The following is a 16,014-nucleotide window of genomic DNA, read 5'->3' as shown; positions in this document are numbered from 1 at the left end:
TGGGGGAATCTGGAGGCTGTCACACTCCCACTGCCCGCCCCAGGAGCGGGGCTGGTGCTGCGGTGCCCCCCCCCGGTGCCCCCTGCCCGCGCGGCTCCGACCATTTCTGACTTTAATTTCTCTTGACTGCTCCGTGCTTTGATGCGAGCCCTGGCTGTGCGGGGGCTGGGCGGCCGCTGTGCGCTGCTCTTTGGCCCCTGGGTGGGCTGGGGATGCTCCTGTGATCTGCCCATAGCCTCTGCCCAGCAGCCCCAGGAACTCCTTCTGCCAAGAAACAAAATAGCCAAAAAAACAAAGTCAAAAGTCTCCCGAGCAGACCACCCACATGTTGTCTTTTTCTTTTTTTTTTGTATTCTCCTTTCCCCCAGCCTGCCCGGACACACAAAAGGATTTTTCTTCCTTTTCTCCTGCCCTCCCTAAGCCGGGGATGCGGCACACGGGCGGCTGCAGGACTGTGCCGTCCCAGCCCCGCTGCGAGCGCCCGCCGCCCCATCCCCGCCATTCAGGGCCGCCCCCCCTTTCCCCCGCGTCACGTTGGATATGCCAAGCCTCGTTTAGGGCCACTTTTATCACCGACGGACACTCAGCCCTCGGCTTAGGCTGCTTTAGCGATGAAAAAGGCTTTTGAAAGCAAACGTAACCTCTCCCCATCCTCTCTGAGTCCTCGCGCCGAGCCCCTCAGTGCCAGCCGGAGGCTTTCATTAAAAGCATCTTTTCTCCCGCGGCTGGACAGGGGAAGGTGATTCCTCTCCCTAAGCCTTTTCATAAAGAAAAAGATGCAGGAGCTCCTGGCTGTGCGGCGGGGCCGTGCACAAAGGCTCGGCAGGGCTGCAGGATGGGGCACTGTTTGCGTATTTGGTGCTTTGCTTCCATTATTGCTCCTTGGCAGATGTGGGCTCGGGGCAGCCCCTGGGTTCTTGTGTGTTTGGTGCCCTGCTTTTGGGGTCTGGTCAGCACCTGGTGATGGGAAGGGGAGAGGTGCTCTGCGGTGCAATCCCTGCTTTGCTTTATGGGGAGGTGAGTCCAGCAAAAGCAGATTTTCGCTTCCTTTCCACTGGGGCTTCCTCTCCCAAGCACAAAGCCCAGCCTGGGCAGGCTGCTGGGCAGTCAGTGGAGGGGTTGGGGTGGGTTTGCCCTTCAGACCCATGTATGGATGTGGGTGCTGCTGCCCTTCCCAGGGTCAGCAATGAGGCTGCATTGTGTGTAGGGTGGGATTGAGGTCGTGCAGGTGAGGCAGCGGTCACTTGTACATAGCTGTACTGGGAGGGAGGATGGCTCCAAGTGCTTACAAACAAACCAGCAGATGCTCTGTGGGCTTACAGGAGCAAAACGCTATAGGAGGCGAGAACTGCAGAGTTGTGCTGTCGCAGAGGTGTTGGTGGGTCCCAGAGATGTCTATTGCAGGGTCTCAGTCCTGGCCGTACCTCGTTTCAGCCTTATCTGCTCCAGTTCCCTGTGATTTGTTCCGCTTCTGTGCGCGTCCTCATCCCCTGCCCAGAAGCATCTCTCTGGTTTTTGGGTGCGCCTCCTTCGTGTCCCCCTGTGAGCACCCTGGGCAGACTCACGCCTGACCTGTCCCCCCCCAGGGCGAGCAGTGGGAAGGCAGCTGCTGGATGCCCGTCCTCTGCAGGGTCATTAGCTGGAAGTGCTGAAGTAAAGGGAGGCCGCAGAAGATGTGTGCTTCACAAACCAAACGCGTTTGCTGTTGATTGTTGGTCTTTAAGCCCTTCAATCCATTTTTGATGTAATAATGTTTGTAATCCAATCTAACATTTTTTGGCAGCAGAATTCAGCAAAACCAGATACATTACACCGGCTGTTCCCTTAAACCCCTTGTCTTGCATTTCTGTTTTTAGATGCAATTAGACCCAACCTGGCAAGAGCTATTGTTGTCAGCCATTGCTGCCTCTGCGATGTGGGTCTCATCCCTGGGCCTTTCTTCCTCAGCACTTTTCTGTTTCTATTCTAGATTGAATTTTAATGTGGAGACGAGGGTCACCTGTGTACTGCCAAATGCCAGAATCCTCCTTTTCTTATTCTTTTTTTTTCTTTTTTTTAAACTTTTTTGGGACACACTGCTGTACTTCCTTGTCCCCTATGTGCACAGCTGCAGTGCTGCTGGGGGGCCATGCTGGGTGCCCGCCAGCCACGCGCTCTGCTGCGTTCCTGCTGGTCCCATTTGAATGCGGCTGCTTTCATATGCTCCTCATCTCCTGTCCCACAACTCGATGGGTGAAATCAAGTTGAAAGCAAAAGTGCCGTTTGATGCTGTGATGAGAGCTGTGAACTTCAGCTGATAAAACCCCAATTAACCAACTTCCTCATGCTTCACCCAAATGGGCTGCAGCTGCGCAACCTCCTTGCCCTTGCGACATGGCTGCAGGGACGCGCTGTGGGAACTGAGCTGTGTGCATGGGCTCCTCCTCCCTGGCTGGTGGGTCTAGGGGGTCTGGAGCTGGCCCCCAGTTTGGGGGTCCCGGAGCTGGTCCAACTTGAATCTGGAGGTCCTGGAGCTGAGGTTAGGCGTAGGGGTCCTGGAGGTCTGTGGGCGATGGGATAATGGGGGATGCCCCGCTTTTGGGATCCCTGCGGGAGGTGGCAGTGGTGTGGGGGACGAGCAGGCTCTCGCCGTGCCTGACTCAGAACTTCAAAGCCCCTGCTCTGGACATGTCAAACCCAAATAATGGCCCTTAGACAACACGCGGTTCCTTGTCTCCGAGGCTTGTCTGAAGACCGTGACCACGGTAAATGCGATTTTGTTGAGCCCTGTCCCTTAAGCCTCTGCCTCTTTTCTCTTCTCCTCCTCCCTCCTGACCTTTTCGGCTCAGCGCTGTCCCCGCGCAGCCCCTGGCAGCTGATCTCATGGCTCAGCCTTTCACGGTGCTAATAGGGATGAAAAGCCCCATCAGAAAGGGCCCGCGTCCCCGCGCCCGGCCGGGAGGGCAGTGCCCAGCACTTTGATCTGCTGCTGCCCGCTGTGCCCCGTTGGAGAGCCCAGCTCCCTGCCAGCAGCACGGGGGGGGTCCTTGGCGTGAAGCGCAGCATTGCCAGGAGGGACTCTGTCCTCAGCAGCGATTCCTCCATAGCACGGGGAAAACCGAAGCGCGGCTGCTTTGGGAGTGAGTTTTTACCAAGGCACTTGAAAGGCTGCAGGAGCCTTCAGCTTGAGGATGGTTTGTAACAAGCTCCCAGCATGTGGGCAGGCCTGGCGGTGCGCAGCAGATAAGCGCAGGCAGCCGATGCGCCACGCTTTGTTTTAAATCCCTGCTGCTCCCCGAGCCCCTCGTGCTGCTTTTCCTTTTGCTGCCTGCGCACCCACAGTGCTTTCATGGAATCACAGAGTACCCAGAGATGGAAGGGACTGTAAGGACCATAGAATGCAACTCCTGGCTGCACAGAGGACCTCCCAGCAATGCTTTCTTGTCCTTGGGGAGCTCAGCTCCCGCAGGAGCTGTCTGTGCTTTTTACATTGCTGTTGCCAGCATCCCTTAGCTCTGACCTGTCCTCACGTGGAATGTGTTGTGTGTCACTTCTGCTGTGCTTCTGTAAGCCGAGCCTGTGCTGTGGGCTCTGGGAAGCGCTGCACCACCTGCTCCATGGGACGTGCAGCCCTGCAAGCGAGCTGGGCTCTGGCATGAATGAATTGCGATCTGTAGCTCCTTTCCATCTTCTTTTAATTTCTAATGGTCTGTGTTTTGAAATCCTCTCGGCTGGCCTGTCTGTGCTGGCGGAGGGCTGCCCGGCTGCATGCTCACCTCCTGGAGCTTGCCTTGCTGGGGAGGACGAGCTTGTGTTGCTGTTTGAAGTCGCTTTGCCCTAGGAGTGATGGTTTTGCTGCTGTGTGATGACGCCGTGCTTTGATCCCGGCTTGCCGCGTTGCACAGGGCTGTGGGGCCCATCCTCCATAGTGCTGTGACCACCAAGCAGGTGTGTGCTGGGGAACAGCCTTGTGCTGGGCACCTTCTGGAAGCACCCATCTCCCACGGCTCAGAGAAGCAGCAGCCCCACGTCCCAAAGTGGGGCTGGGAGCAGGAGGGTGGTTGGACCTGCGCCCCCTCCCAGCTGCAGGGGCTGTTTGTACCCGTGTAACCCTCTCTGCTGCCAGCAGATTCCTGGTGTGCATGCACAGCGTGCTTTCCTCTCGGCTGTCCCGCAGCGCGCCCCAAACCCTCTCCATCCCTGCTGCTTCCCACCTTCTGCATCTCCCAGCCGCAGGCAAGCCCAGCAGATCCTGCCTCCAACACATGTAAATCAGCCTCTCTGCTCCTGGTAACTTTGGCTTTGCTCTGAGCCACCTCCAGCTCTGCATCCAGGCAGTGCTGACGCAGCCCTGCTGAGCCCGCTGCAGCCGTGCATCTCCGTCCGTCTGTCCTTCGGGGCCCCGCGACAGATTGCTTGGTCGGAGTCACAGATGTTTTGCTACCTAACCAAGGAGATTTACACCCTGTTAAAACTCAATAAGTGCTTTCCTCCTGCCCGGGTCCCAGCGGGGCCCACAAATGACTCTGGCAGAGCATCAGGTGGAGAATTACATGGCACTTTTTTTCCTGTGACGTGCAGCTCGCTGCTCAGAGCTGCCCCTGAGCCTCTGCAATAGTCTCTCTCCTCCTGACACTGCCTTTTTTTAGAAGGGGGTGGATAGATGTAGGACAAAGGCTTCATTCTGTGACCTGATCCCACGTGGACTCTCAGTGTGTTGGATGCAGGAGAGCGTGCAGCCGAGTGGTGCTGCTGCACTGAGCAGTACTTTCTGGCCCTGACGAGGTTACCTGCCGCGTGGCTGTGACTCTTAATTACAGTGCTAATTAGAGCTGATTATAATTTTTCCATCAAAAAGCTGCTTTTCTAGGAAATTACTTTCTTGATGTCATCACTTGTGTTCAAGCATCTTCCTCTGTGTGGCATCTCGGTTCTTGCCCAGGGGCAGCAGCAGAGCTCCTGGGAGGTGGGCAGGTGTTCATGCGGCCAGGATGCTGAAAAGCAAATCTTTTGTTGTATGATTCCTTGTGCCCCATCTCCTGGTTTGTGGGTTGCATGTGGAAGGGTGAGGAAAAGTGAGAGCCCAGCAGCGTGTGTCTGCTCTGCAGGCTGATGCTGTTCCCATGTTCCATTCTGCCTGTTGGCATGCATTCTCACCTACCCCTGCTGGAGCTGTGCGCTGTGGTGCAGCTGCCTTTCTGTAAGGGATGAGGTTAACAAAGTGTTTTATTGGTCCTGGTGTTGACTTGGCCCTGGCCAGCAGAAAGCTTCCCTCGCCCCAGACAGACCCAGTGCAACCACTTACTGTTTTCCAAGGCGCGTCTGGTGCTATTCACCAGCAGTGTGCTAGCAGTGCTGGAGCAAAGAAAATGCAGTCTGGAAGGTGTGAGCTCTGCAGGCATCCAGCAATGGGTGCAGCACAGGGTCTGTCTGCACGGCGGCTCCGGCTGCTGCGCTTGCACAGGGCTGGGGCACCACCAGCCCCCAGTGCTCCTGCTGCAGGGAGGATGTCTGCTTTGTTCAATGTTTTGTTTACTTACAGCTACGTTTGTTTATTTATGTATTTATACTATATATTTATGTATGTGTATTTAATTTCCAACGTGCATTTGTTTATTTATTTATCCAGCCTGTATTTATGCAGCCAGGTACACCCAGGGCTGCCCGCTTGCTGCTGGTGGGTGGCAGCACTCTGCACATCCTCCTGCGTGCACCGCTGCAGTCAGTGGTGCTTCGTGCCATCCTCTCCCTCCCGGGGGACAGCTGGAGCTGTGTGTCACCACCACGTGCCACCAGCCAGGTCCCTGCAGCACGGCTGTGCCAGTGGAGCTGTGTTGGCAGCGCGCTGCTCTGCACGGGGCTGTGCCTGTGCCTTAAGAGCAAAGCCACAAAAGCTGTCTTTGCTGGTGGTTCAAAGCTGTTGTTGGGGTTGGTGCTGGAGGAGCCGTGATGTGTGTGGGTTGTGGCAGTGGGGGCAGCAAACAGTGCTGGGAAGTGAGAAGGGTTTGCACCCCGCTGCTCTTGCAGTCCCAGCTCATGTGCTCCTGGGATGGTGCATCCTGTGGCAAACATCCACGTTTTTCAGCACTCTTTGTGGGACCCGGAGAAGCAAAGAGGAGGAGGCAGGGAATGAACAGGGAGCGTTAACTGTAAGCTGCGTTCCACGAGCAGGACGGTGCTGGGGGCTGCAGCAGGTCCTCGAGCTCTGGGGTGCAGGGTGGGAGCAAACCCCAGCGCGGCCGTCAGCATGAGCTCTGCTGTGAGTGGAGCTGGGCTCACCGGCTGCTGGCCGGCCGTGTGAAACCCAAGCCCTGTGCCTCCTGCAGCAGCCCAGGGCCGGCCTGGATGCGTGCGCATTGCTGGGGCTGCGGGGCCCCTTCCCGGCGCAGCTGCTGTTGGGATCGGAGGCGGCTCCCAGCCCTGCTGGCAGCCCGACAGCTCCGTCCCCGGTGTGTGGGGAGGGTGCGGGGGGCTGCGTGCGGGGCTCAACTCCCCCCAGCATCAGTGGGGAGGGGTAAAGTAATGGGGGTCATAACAGGAATGTGTGCTGGTGCCTCATGGCTTGCAAGGAGGCACATGTGACCGAGCACACGGTGTCCCTGCTGGGGGGGAGCTGGCAGTGTCCCTGCGCTCCTGCAATGTCCCTGTGCTCTCCTGCCCCGGTGGGGAAGAGGGAGCAAGATGCTCCAGGGTGGGGCTGAGCAGCACTGCAGCACACACACTAATGCCTTCCATGCAGTGTGGTGTGTGAGGGTGCAGAAAACAACTGGAAAGACAAAAGGGCAGGGAGGGTGGCAGGGGCTGTTTTTGTTGTGAAGCTTCCTGGAGTGCGTTTGAGGATCTGCACCCAGGGGTGCGAGAGGTGTGTGCAATCCGAGTGCAGGGCTTGGGGCTCAGCGAAAGGAAGGGAAATCCGCCGTGAGCACCGCTGCAGGCTGTGAGATAGAGTGTGGAAACCTGAATCTTTGACACTTCTGGGGGTGAGGGAGGGCTGCAGGCCAGCGGCCGCGCCGTATCCATGCGGTACTTGGCTGGGTCTGGAGCGGGGCTGTTGTACACAGATGGAAGAGTAATTAAGAATAATAAAAGGAAAGAGACTTGGATTCGCTACAGTCTCAGCACATTAATTGTGCTTTGGGGCCCAAATCATAACGGAGTCCTGCTAGAGGGAATCCAGAAGAGAAACCAAACGTCTCGCTCTGTCCAAGGCTGACCGTTTAAGAGACCCTTGCCTTTATCTGCTGCCAGGTATTACTTCCAGAGGTTCCAACTTGCCAAAACCGAGCTCTTGTCTGAAATATTTTTAGTGGAGGAAACAAAGCGATGGTGCAGCTCTTTGTGGAGTGGTAGGAAGGCGGAGAGGATGCACTGGGAGTGCAGTGGAATGGGAGTGGGAGTGCTGCTGGAGGTCCCTCCCATCCCCATGGCAGGTCCTGCCCGTCCATTGAGGTGTGCCATGGGCTGCTGCTGGGTGGGTCCTGTGCCCGAGGAGCGGGGTGAGCAGTGTCAGCCTGCTGAGATCCTGCTTGTGCTCCATACAGGCTGAGCATCTCTTCTAAATTGACAAGCAATTACATGGTTAATAGTATCAATGTTAAATCCTCATCGCTCAGCAGCCTGAGGCTTAATGCTTCATTAAGGCAAAGGCATCTAATAGCTCTCCGGGCTGGGAGCTGTGCTGTCTTTAAGCCCAAGTAGAAGTGATTTGTCTGGAGGCTGCTTTTGTTCTCCTGGTCCTACAAGAGCTGTGAATCCCCTCGGATCCACAGGGACGTGGGAAGGTGGCACTGGGCACTGCTGTACCCGTCCCTGTCTCTGCCTGCACTGCTGGGCTGTGAGATCTGCCTCTTCTCATCCCTGCATCTCCCCAGCTTTGGGGGTCTGCCCTGCGAGTCACCATGAGGCCTTAGGGCTGCTTCCATCCTACAGCAGCCTCGTGGTGCCGCAGGATGCAGGGATGTGGTGCACAGGGGGGCAGCGGGTCTGACCCTGCCTGGTGGCTGGAGTGTGGCTCTGCCTCGCTTCTGTGATTGCTGTTACTGGCTGTCTCCAGCATGCCACCCAAGCGATAATCTCCTCACTGAACCCGCTGTGCAGTATATATATATTTATCCTTTCTCTCCCATGCGTTGCTTTGTGTTTGGTGATGCCATTTAAAATCTGTGCTGCGCATTGCTGCCACAGCTCCACACCTGTCTTAGCAGCTCTTACCAACCATACCTGGACATCAGCTGTGAGCTTTCCTATCATTGCCAGGAAGGTGCTCCCCAGGTTGCACGCTGCTCCTGAGCCACTCCTGTGGCTGCTGATACATCCTCAGTGAGAAGCAAGGCGTGCACAGCGCCTGCTGGTGCACCTGTGAGCTGCCCTTCTCTCTTTGTTCCAGCTGGATTTTAGGTGCGTTGGACAAAAGGACTTTTTCACGTGAAATATCCTTATTTCCTTGCTTGCGCTTCTCCAGCAGCCCTGCTAACCTGCATGGGGGCTGCTCACAGCGCACTGCATCCTGTGCCCACAGCCCTGCAGCAGCCCCTGGGTCTCCCTTCGCTGCTCACATACAGCCTGTCAGAAGCTGTGCTGCCCGTGCTGCCGGCTGTGCTTTGGCTGTGGCCTATTTTGGTCCAGCCGGAGCTGAGGGCGCACGTCCTCATTTCAGGCCTGATTCAAGAGGCTGCACTGCAGACGACAGCCATGGTTTTTGGGAGCGTTTTGCCCTCTTTGCTGCCCCTTTCATGTTCTCTCAAGTAGCTGCTGCTTTTTTTTTTTTTTTTTGTGGCTCCCCTTTCAAAGCTACTTTTTCTACTCGTAATTATTATGATCGGGATAAGAAGAGGCTCCTTCAACAAAGTCTTACATGCTGCTTGGGAGAAAGGACGCTCAGCTGTGTCCTCTTCAGCCCATCCATGTGATTTCTCCATCTGGCACTCTTTTATATCGTTTGAACATTTGATATTTTGGTCTGAAAGCCATGTCTGTGGAGTTATTTTGGAGAAATCGACGTCTCCCGCTGCCGCCACGTGCTCCAGCTTTGCAAGATCTCCAGCACTGCAGCCATGCTTTCTTTTGGTCATTTTGCTATCATCAGTTATCACCTCCTAAATAAGACCTCGTGGTCTGCGGAAGTGGTTGCAGTGCTGTTTCACAGCCCTGCTGGCTGTGCAGGAGCTCTGTGGAGCTGGGTGCTGCGATGCTCCAGGCAATGAGACGTGTGGGCAGGCTGCAGTTTGGGCTGGAAGCAGGTGGAAATGAGTTTGTCCCCAGGAGGTGCTGCCTGGCTCCTGGCTGTGGGATGGTGTTGCCCCGTTCCAAGAGGCAGGACTGGGGCCTGTTGGAGATGGAGCAGCCCCAGGTGTGTGTGGAGCAGCCCGCGTCCCCTTTTGGTGCAGTGTGATTCTGGGCAGGGTTCATGGAACATCTTGGTTTATTTCAGCCCAAAAGCAGTGCCTCTGGCCTTGGAGTGCAGAGCTACTGTCTGTCCTGCAGGAATGTGCTCCCTCAGATGTCTTTATGGGCTGTTGGAGCTTGGGCCTGAACTCGGCTCAAGTTGGGAAGAACTCATGCAAGCACTGGGGGACATTTTTCTGCTTTCCCCATACCTTTGCATTGACATTTATGCTGCTGGTGCTCCTATCAAACTGACCTGTGGGCATCCAGCTCCATCCATGGGCTGCTGGCTGCCCAAGAAGCTCTAATGAGCAAAACGCTCGCTGAGGTTGGATTGCAGGATGGTTTTGGACCAAACAGAGGGCTTGCAGCCCCAGCTCTGGCATGGTCCAAGCTCACGTTGCAAGCTCAGCTGTGTTCCTGAGGGCTCCAACCCCACAGGGAGACAGCATCAGAGCTCCCACGGCTCTCAGACCTGCCCTGGCCCTGCTGTAAAGCATTAGCCATTCCTCATCCTGGTGCTGCACCGTGGCCCAATGTGCTCCAGAACGGTGGAGATGTAGCATGGAGAGACACGGTCGGTGGGCATGGTGGGATGGGTTGGAGTTTGGTGACCCAAGAGGTCTTTTCCAACCTGAATGAGACTGTGATTCTAAGGCTGCCCGGTGGATGCTTGACCTGGCTGCTTTGGTGGTTTCCCCTCCCATGCCCCATCCTGCTGTGGGTACCAGGGGATGCAGCTCACTGTGTTCCCACAGGAGGGAGGCTTAAAAAATCTGTGCCGGCTAAAGAAAAAAGTTAATGTGAATTTAGCTGACTTCTGCCCTGCAATTAAAGCCATTCGAGCCCATTGGGGCTCTGAGTTTACATTCTTTACTGAGGCACAGTGTGTAATTATATATGTATAATTTAAACTGTGCATATGCATGTGTTCCTATTATACACCGAGGAGCAAAGGAAATTAGCCAGGAATTAAAGGGGGAGGAGGGTGCAGGCACTGAGAATGGCTCACTTGTGTGGATGTGGTGGCAGGGGGAAGCTGGAGGGCTCACATCCTCACCGCTGCAAGCATCTCTGGGCCAGGCCTGCCCAGTGCTGGCCGCTGGCAGCCACGAGTGAGGAATAACCCTTCATGTTCTTGTGCTGCACCTGGTGGGCACTGTGCTGCAACCAGAGGAACCTGGAGCTGCAGAGAGTGCTCTGCGTGGCTCCTGATGGGTGAATATGTGGGCAGCGTTCATGCTGCTTTACAGAAACCACCCTGAGATGGTTCTGTAGGGCAGGGGATGTGCGGAGAGGTGGACGCATCTTTTTCTCTGCTCCTTGGCATTGTTCTAAGCAGGCCCAAGGGGACGAGGCACAGACAGGAGAGAGCTAAATAAGGCCAGCTTGTCAGCACTCTGTGTTCCTTACAACTCTGTAACCCCTGCCTTTCACCCTTACAGCCACCTCTAATGGGACACTGGATGGCCTGGAGAACCGGGAAGGAGGGGTCTGCCAGACGCGCTCCATGAAGATCGTCATGAAAGTGGGGCAGGGTGAGTGCTGGTCTGTGGGCACCAAGTGCCTGGTGCAGGAGAAGGGCTTCCTTTGGCTGCGTTTAGTCTGAGCGAGGCAAGCTGGGGGAGCTGAGGGGTGAGGAGCTGCTTGGTTCCTTGCTAAGGCTGTCAGGTTGAATTGGTTCTGTTTCCATGCAAATAAGTTGCAGCTTGCAGCAGGCTGCCATTCCTGGGGTGCTCATCATCCCTCCACACCCACAGAGGAGCTGAAAACCCTTCCCATTTCCCTTTCTGCCCAGCCGCCATCGTAGGCCTTCAAGTTGTCCTCAAATGGCTTTGCTTCCTGATGGAGCTTCCCCCAGCTGTGTTATGGCAGCCTGTCTTTTTGGTTGGGAAGCTGAACCAGGGCCCCGGACCCAGCATGAGGTTGTTTCTGTGTTCTGGGGACGATGAGGCCAGTTGCTGTTGAGAGCATGGACAACTTTCAGAGTTGATTCAATGGGCTTCAGGGTCTCTGCCCCAGAGTCTCCCTTCCTGCGCTGCCGAGCGCCTCCAGTTCCATCCATGCCGCAGGCCTGTGTTGGCCCCACCGTGGATGCAGAGCTCCTGCTGCCTGCTTCCCATTATTTTGTTTTCACGTTGGGGCCAATATTTATAGCAAACAAAAGAAGCAGTGCTGCAGCCTTGGCAGCCTCCCTTCCTTCGTGGTCTTCCTGCTGCCCTGCAAGGAGCGCGATGCAGCCCACGCACAGGGGGTTGGAAAGCATGAAAAGATGTCGGGTGTGGGACAGGGATGGGAAGCACCTTCTCCCAAACTCTGCATCCCCATGCCTCTTCCAGGAGAAGCCCATCTGCACAGATGTTCCCTGGCCGCATCCTTGTGTCACGGTTCTCTTACCGTTGGGCTTGCCACTCTTGTGTGTTTAAGCCACAGCAGAGTGGCTGTGTTGGGGTGGCCAGCTGCGGTAAGGTTGTCTTGAGATTTCTTATCCATCACTTCTGCTCCCCTCAGATCCAAACGCGGTGATCCCGGAGCAGCTGACGACGAGTCGGCCCAGCAAGGAGGCAGACAACACCGTGAAAATTGTGACACAGAGCCCACGCCACAAAGTCCCCACGGTGGAGGAGCCTGGCAAGCCAGGTAACTTCTGCAGGAATGTGCTGTGCAGGCTGGAGCTGTGCAGCCTGCGGGGTGGCAGGGTGGCTCCGTGCTGAGTTTGGCGTGCATGCTGCAGGATGCTGGGCACTGCATCCCTGCACCTGCTGCATCCCTGCATCCCCAGCATCTTGCGGCCCCGCTCTGCACCGGTGGCCCAGTGAGGTGCTGCTGAGCAGAGCTCTCAGGCTGTTTTCCTGGCTCCGGGCTGTGCTGGCAGCAGTGCAGCAGAGAAGTGCTGTTTCAGCACACTCCTCCTCCTCCTCCCTCTGCTGCCCATCTGTTCCTCCACGTACATCTGAGAGGTTTTGGAGGAGTTGAGGTCCTTGGGTTTTTGAGCCGAGCCAGTGTGAAAGCCCTTTGAAGGTGGTTTCCTGAGTTCCTGACCCTGCTGAGAGAAAAGTGAAATCAGATGAAGTAGGGAAAAGTTGCTCTTTTCTTCTCCCGCGGCGCAGCCAGCCAAGCGACCGCCCCTCAGGGGCCAGGGTCAGCAGGAGGTGGGGGTCAGTCATCGGATATTGCAGGGCTCTGGGCACCAGACCCCGAGATCCTTACTGTGTGCAGAGCTCCCAGGGTGCAGCCCGGTCACGGCCCAGAGCTGAGGCGTGCACTGGGTCTGGTGGGGAGGGGGGGGTGAGATGTCCCATGTGGGGCTGGTTGGGAGGGCAGGGAGCCCAGCTGCTACACTGACGCCCATCTCCCTTCCCTGCAGGCTCCGTCAACCAAAACGGCCAGGAGACCCAAGGTCCCAGCGACGGGTTCTTGAGCTCCAAGGTCGCCGTTTTTGCCGCCATCGGTGCAGGCTGCGTCATCTTCATCCTCATCATCATCTTCCTCGTCGTCCTCCTGATCAAGATCCGCAAGCGGCACCGGAAGCACACGCAGCAGCGGGCCGCAGCCTTGTCCCTCAGCACCTTGGCCAGCCCCAAATGCAGCGGGAACGCCGGCTCAGAGCCCAGCGACATCATCATCCCCTTACGGACTACAGAGAACAACTACTGCCCGCACTACGAGAAGGTGAGCGGGGACTACGGGCACCCCGTCTACATCGTGCAGGAGATGCCCCCTCAGAGCCCAGCCAACATTTACTACAAGGTGTGAGGAGCAGCCTGGGCACGCCACGCAGGAGCGCCCGATGGGGCCGGCGGCGGGAGGCAGCGTGGTGCCCGGCCGCGGCACGGCGCGGGAGCGCAGGGGTCTGGCGCCTGGCAGCGCCGTGCTCACCCGTGCGCTGCCTCTCCCTCTTTGTATTTAGTTTTGTAGTTCTCAGCTTTTGTAATCCCAAGACTTTGAGGGTGAGCCGCCAGCATCCTCCTCTCCTGCTCGGACTGTGGCTGCAGCGCGCGCTCTGCCTTCCCGCGCCCGCCTGCGTGCCTCCGGCACCCGCGGACTCCCACCTCCCCTTCTGCACTTTGGGATTTGCCCTCGTCGCCTCCACGCCAAGTGCCCGTGCGGGGGGCCTGGGAGCTGCGACGGACGCCGAGAAGAGCAGCGAGGAGCCCTGGGAGGAGGAGGATGCTTCGCCCAGGTGCCGAGATGCAGAGAACTGTGCAGGGAGGAAGCTGGCAAACCCGATTTACTACTACTACTATTATTATTATTATAATTATTTTAATTTTTTTGTAACATTTTTATTTTTGTGAATCGTGGCGGGACCCCCCCGCCCTGGGCACATGCCACAGCCTCCTTCCAGCACGCCGTCCTGCTGGCGCAGGCAGATCCGCCGCTGCCGTTTTAAACTTTTGTGTTCGTAGCTGTTGACTCTTGTTTTAGTCTCTTTATAAAAAGAAAGAAAGAAAAAAAAAAAAAAATCACATAAATGATGTCTCAAGCATTCAGCGCGTGGGGCTGCGAGCACTCCTTCTGCCTGTGGAGCAGCAGCAATCCTGGGCATCCCCAGGGCATCCTCCTGCCCAGGGCTCCGGGCAGTGCGGGGCAGAGGAAGGCCCCGTGCAGGTTCCCATCAGGCTGGGACTGCTGGAAGCAAAATGTGGAGCAGCTGGGGGTGGAGGGAGGGCAGGGCTGGCAGCACATCCCTTGTCACCGCTCCCGTCCCAGAGCTGGGGCTGCAGGTGGCTGGCCCGGGGTGCAGCCCTGCAGCGCTTCTCCTTGGAAAGCAAAACTGGAAAACAATCATACAGGACATTGCCAGGAGCAAGCTGATGTCTGGGTCACCATCCATCCATCCTTCCATCCATCTTTCCATTCATCCATCCAGGCAGGGCTGCTCGCCCTCGGGGAGCTTCACCCCCCTCCTTGTCACCTCAGCCTCATCGTGCCCTGGCTCATGTTTGCAGGGGAGGTATTGCGGTGCCGCAGCGCTCAGTGCTCCATGTGCAGCCATCCCGCAGCCTCTGATGCAGTTTCTCCAAGCCCAGCCCCCCTGGTTGCTCACCCAGCCCCTCCATCACACTGCGCTGTGCCGCTGCCTGGCCCATCTCATGCCCTGAAGTGGAAGGGCTGAGCTTTGGGCTGTCCTGGTGGGACGCTCCCAGCTCTCTGCCACCCTGGATGCACACTGGGGCCGGCGATAACAGCCCTGTGCCCTGCCCTTCTCAGCCCTCGCGTTCCTTTTTCCTTTCAGAAGTAGCTGCTTTTGCTCAGGGAGTGAGTGTGGGGCGAGGGGGGGCTGCTGCCTGCCGTGTGCCCCCGGCCCCGCTTCTCGCCCTGCCCCGGGCACGTGCCTGCGGCTCCAAACCGGGCTGCAAAGTGCCCAAAGAGCGAGAGAGCTGCTCTGCCAAAGTGCCTTGATGAGGAGAGGGCCGGGGTGGCAGGAGGGGGCAGCCCCGCGGTGCCATCGGGGAGGGGCTGGGGCAGGAGTGCAGTCCTGAGCGGAGCGTTCCTTTGTGTTGCTTTGGTTGTGTTGTTTTGAGGTCGGGATGGAGCAGTGCGGGCGGCCCCAGCTCTGCTCCCCTCCTCTGTGTGAGCATCCCTCTCTCCTCACCCTCCCACAGAACGCCCTCCAGACCCCCTCAGCCCTTTGCCTTCCCCTATGGGTGTCTATGCAGATGCTGCGCTGCGCCGGCGCTGCCCCAGGCTGTGGGCTCTGCTCTCCATCGCGGTAAATTGTGTCTTAAAAAAAAATAATAATAATAATTTAAAGCAAAGCCCTGAAATTCCCCCCAAAATAACGGTATGGAAGTCCCCAGGGGCTGTGGCAGCAGGGAGGGAGGCGATGTATAGAGGGAAGGGCTGGGTGAGGAGCCCCATGCCAAAACCCGACGGCCGCGTCCTCACGGCGATCACCGAGCAGCCGCATCCCCTCTGCAGCTCCGTGGTGTGGGTGGAGATGGGCAGACCTTGTAAATAGGTGTGCAGGAGCGGGGAGTGGAGCTTTTGGGTCTGGCTGAGCCCTCAGTGCTGTGCCCTGGCACACGGCGTCCCTTTCTGCTGCTCGCTGTGAGCGCTGCGCTTGGTTTTGGGTTGTTGGTATTTCGGTTTTTGTTTCTGGTTTTTGTTCCCCCCCCCCCCCCCCCCCCCGTTGTTGTTTCCTTTTTGTTTCGTTTGGTTCGTGTAAATAGTAGTCTTTTTTGGAAGAAATAATGTAAAGATGTTTTGTATAAACTCTGAATTATTTTCTGGTTGCTTTTTCTTAGAAAAAAAACAAACAAACAAACAAACAAAAAAAGAGAAGTAAAAAAAAAAAAGGAAAAAAAAAAAGGAAAAAAAAAAAAAAAAGAAAATTTAACCATGAGAACGGGTGTAAAAACATTTGTCATACTGCAATCCACCCCAGAGCCCCTGCGGGGGTCCCACGGTGCCCCTCGGGGGGGTGCTGGGTGCTGCTGTGCAGGGTGCTCCCCGTGCCCCCACTGCAGGAGGGTGCTGAGCGCGGGCTGAGGGCTGGGCAGTGCAACATCAGCGAAAGGAGCGTCCCATTCGTCTCCTTTTATTTTAAAAAGACCCATCAAAGCAGATAGAAACCCCCAAACCTCCGTGCGGCATCCTGAGGTCCTGCTCTGCTGTTGCAGCCCTGCAGAGCTGCTGCTGTTGCAG

The 16,014-nt window shown here is 56.8% G+C and overlaps 1 protein-coding gene across 3 annotated transcripts in view; it reads left to right on the top strand.

Annotated features, from left to right (window-relative positions):
- Positions 1-15,702, top strand: part of EFNB1 (ephrin B1) — a 49,380-nt gene extending 33,678 nt beyond the window's left edge. For all 3 annotated transcript variants that reach the window (XM_048959297.1, XM_048959298.1, XM_048959299.1), the window contains exons 3-5: positions 10,809-10,901; positions 11,875-12,003; positions 12,731-15,702. In XM_048959297.1, coding sequence (XP_048815254.1) covers positions 10,809-10,901; positions 11,875-12,003; positions 12,731-13,119 — 611 coding nt within the window. In that variant the 3' untranslated portion in view covers positions 13,120-15,702. The remainder of the gene's footprint in view (positions 1-10,808; positions 10,902-11,874; positions 12,004-12,730) is intronic.
- The last annotated feature ends 312 nt before the right edge of the window (positions 15,703-16,014 follow it).

The sequence above is a fragment of the Lagopus muta genome, chromosome 13 (genome assembly GCF_023343835.1).
Source record: "Lagopus muta isolate bLagMut1 chromosome 13, bLagMut1 primary, whole genome shotgun sequence".
Taxonomy (NCBI): domain Eukaryota; kingdom Metazoa; phylum Chordata; class Aves; order Galliformes; family Phasianidae; genus Lagopus; species Lagopus muta.
This window is presented reverse-complemented; position numbering and strand designations above follow the sequence as displayed.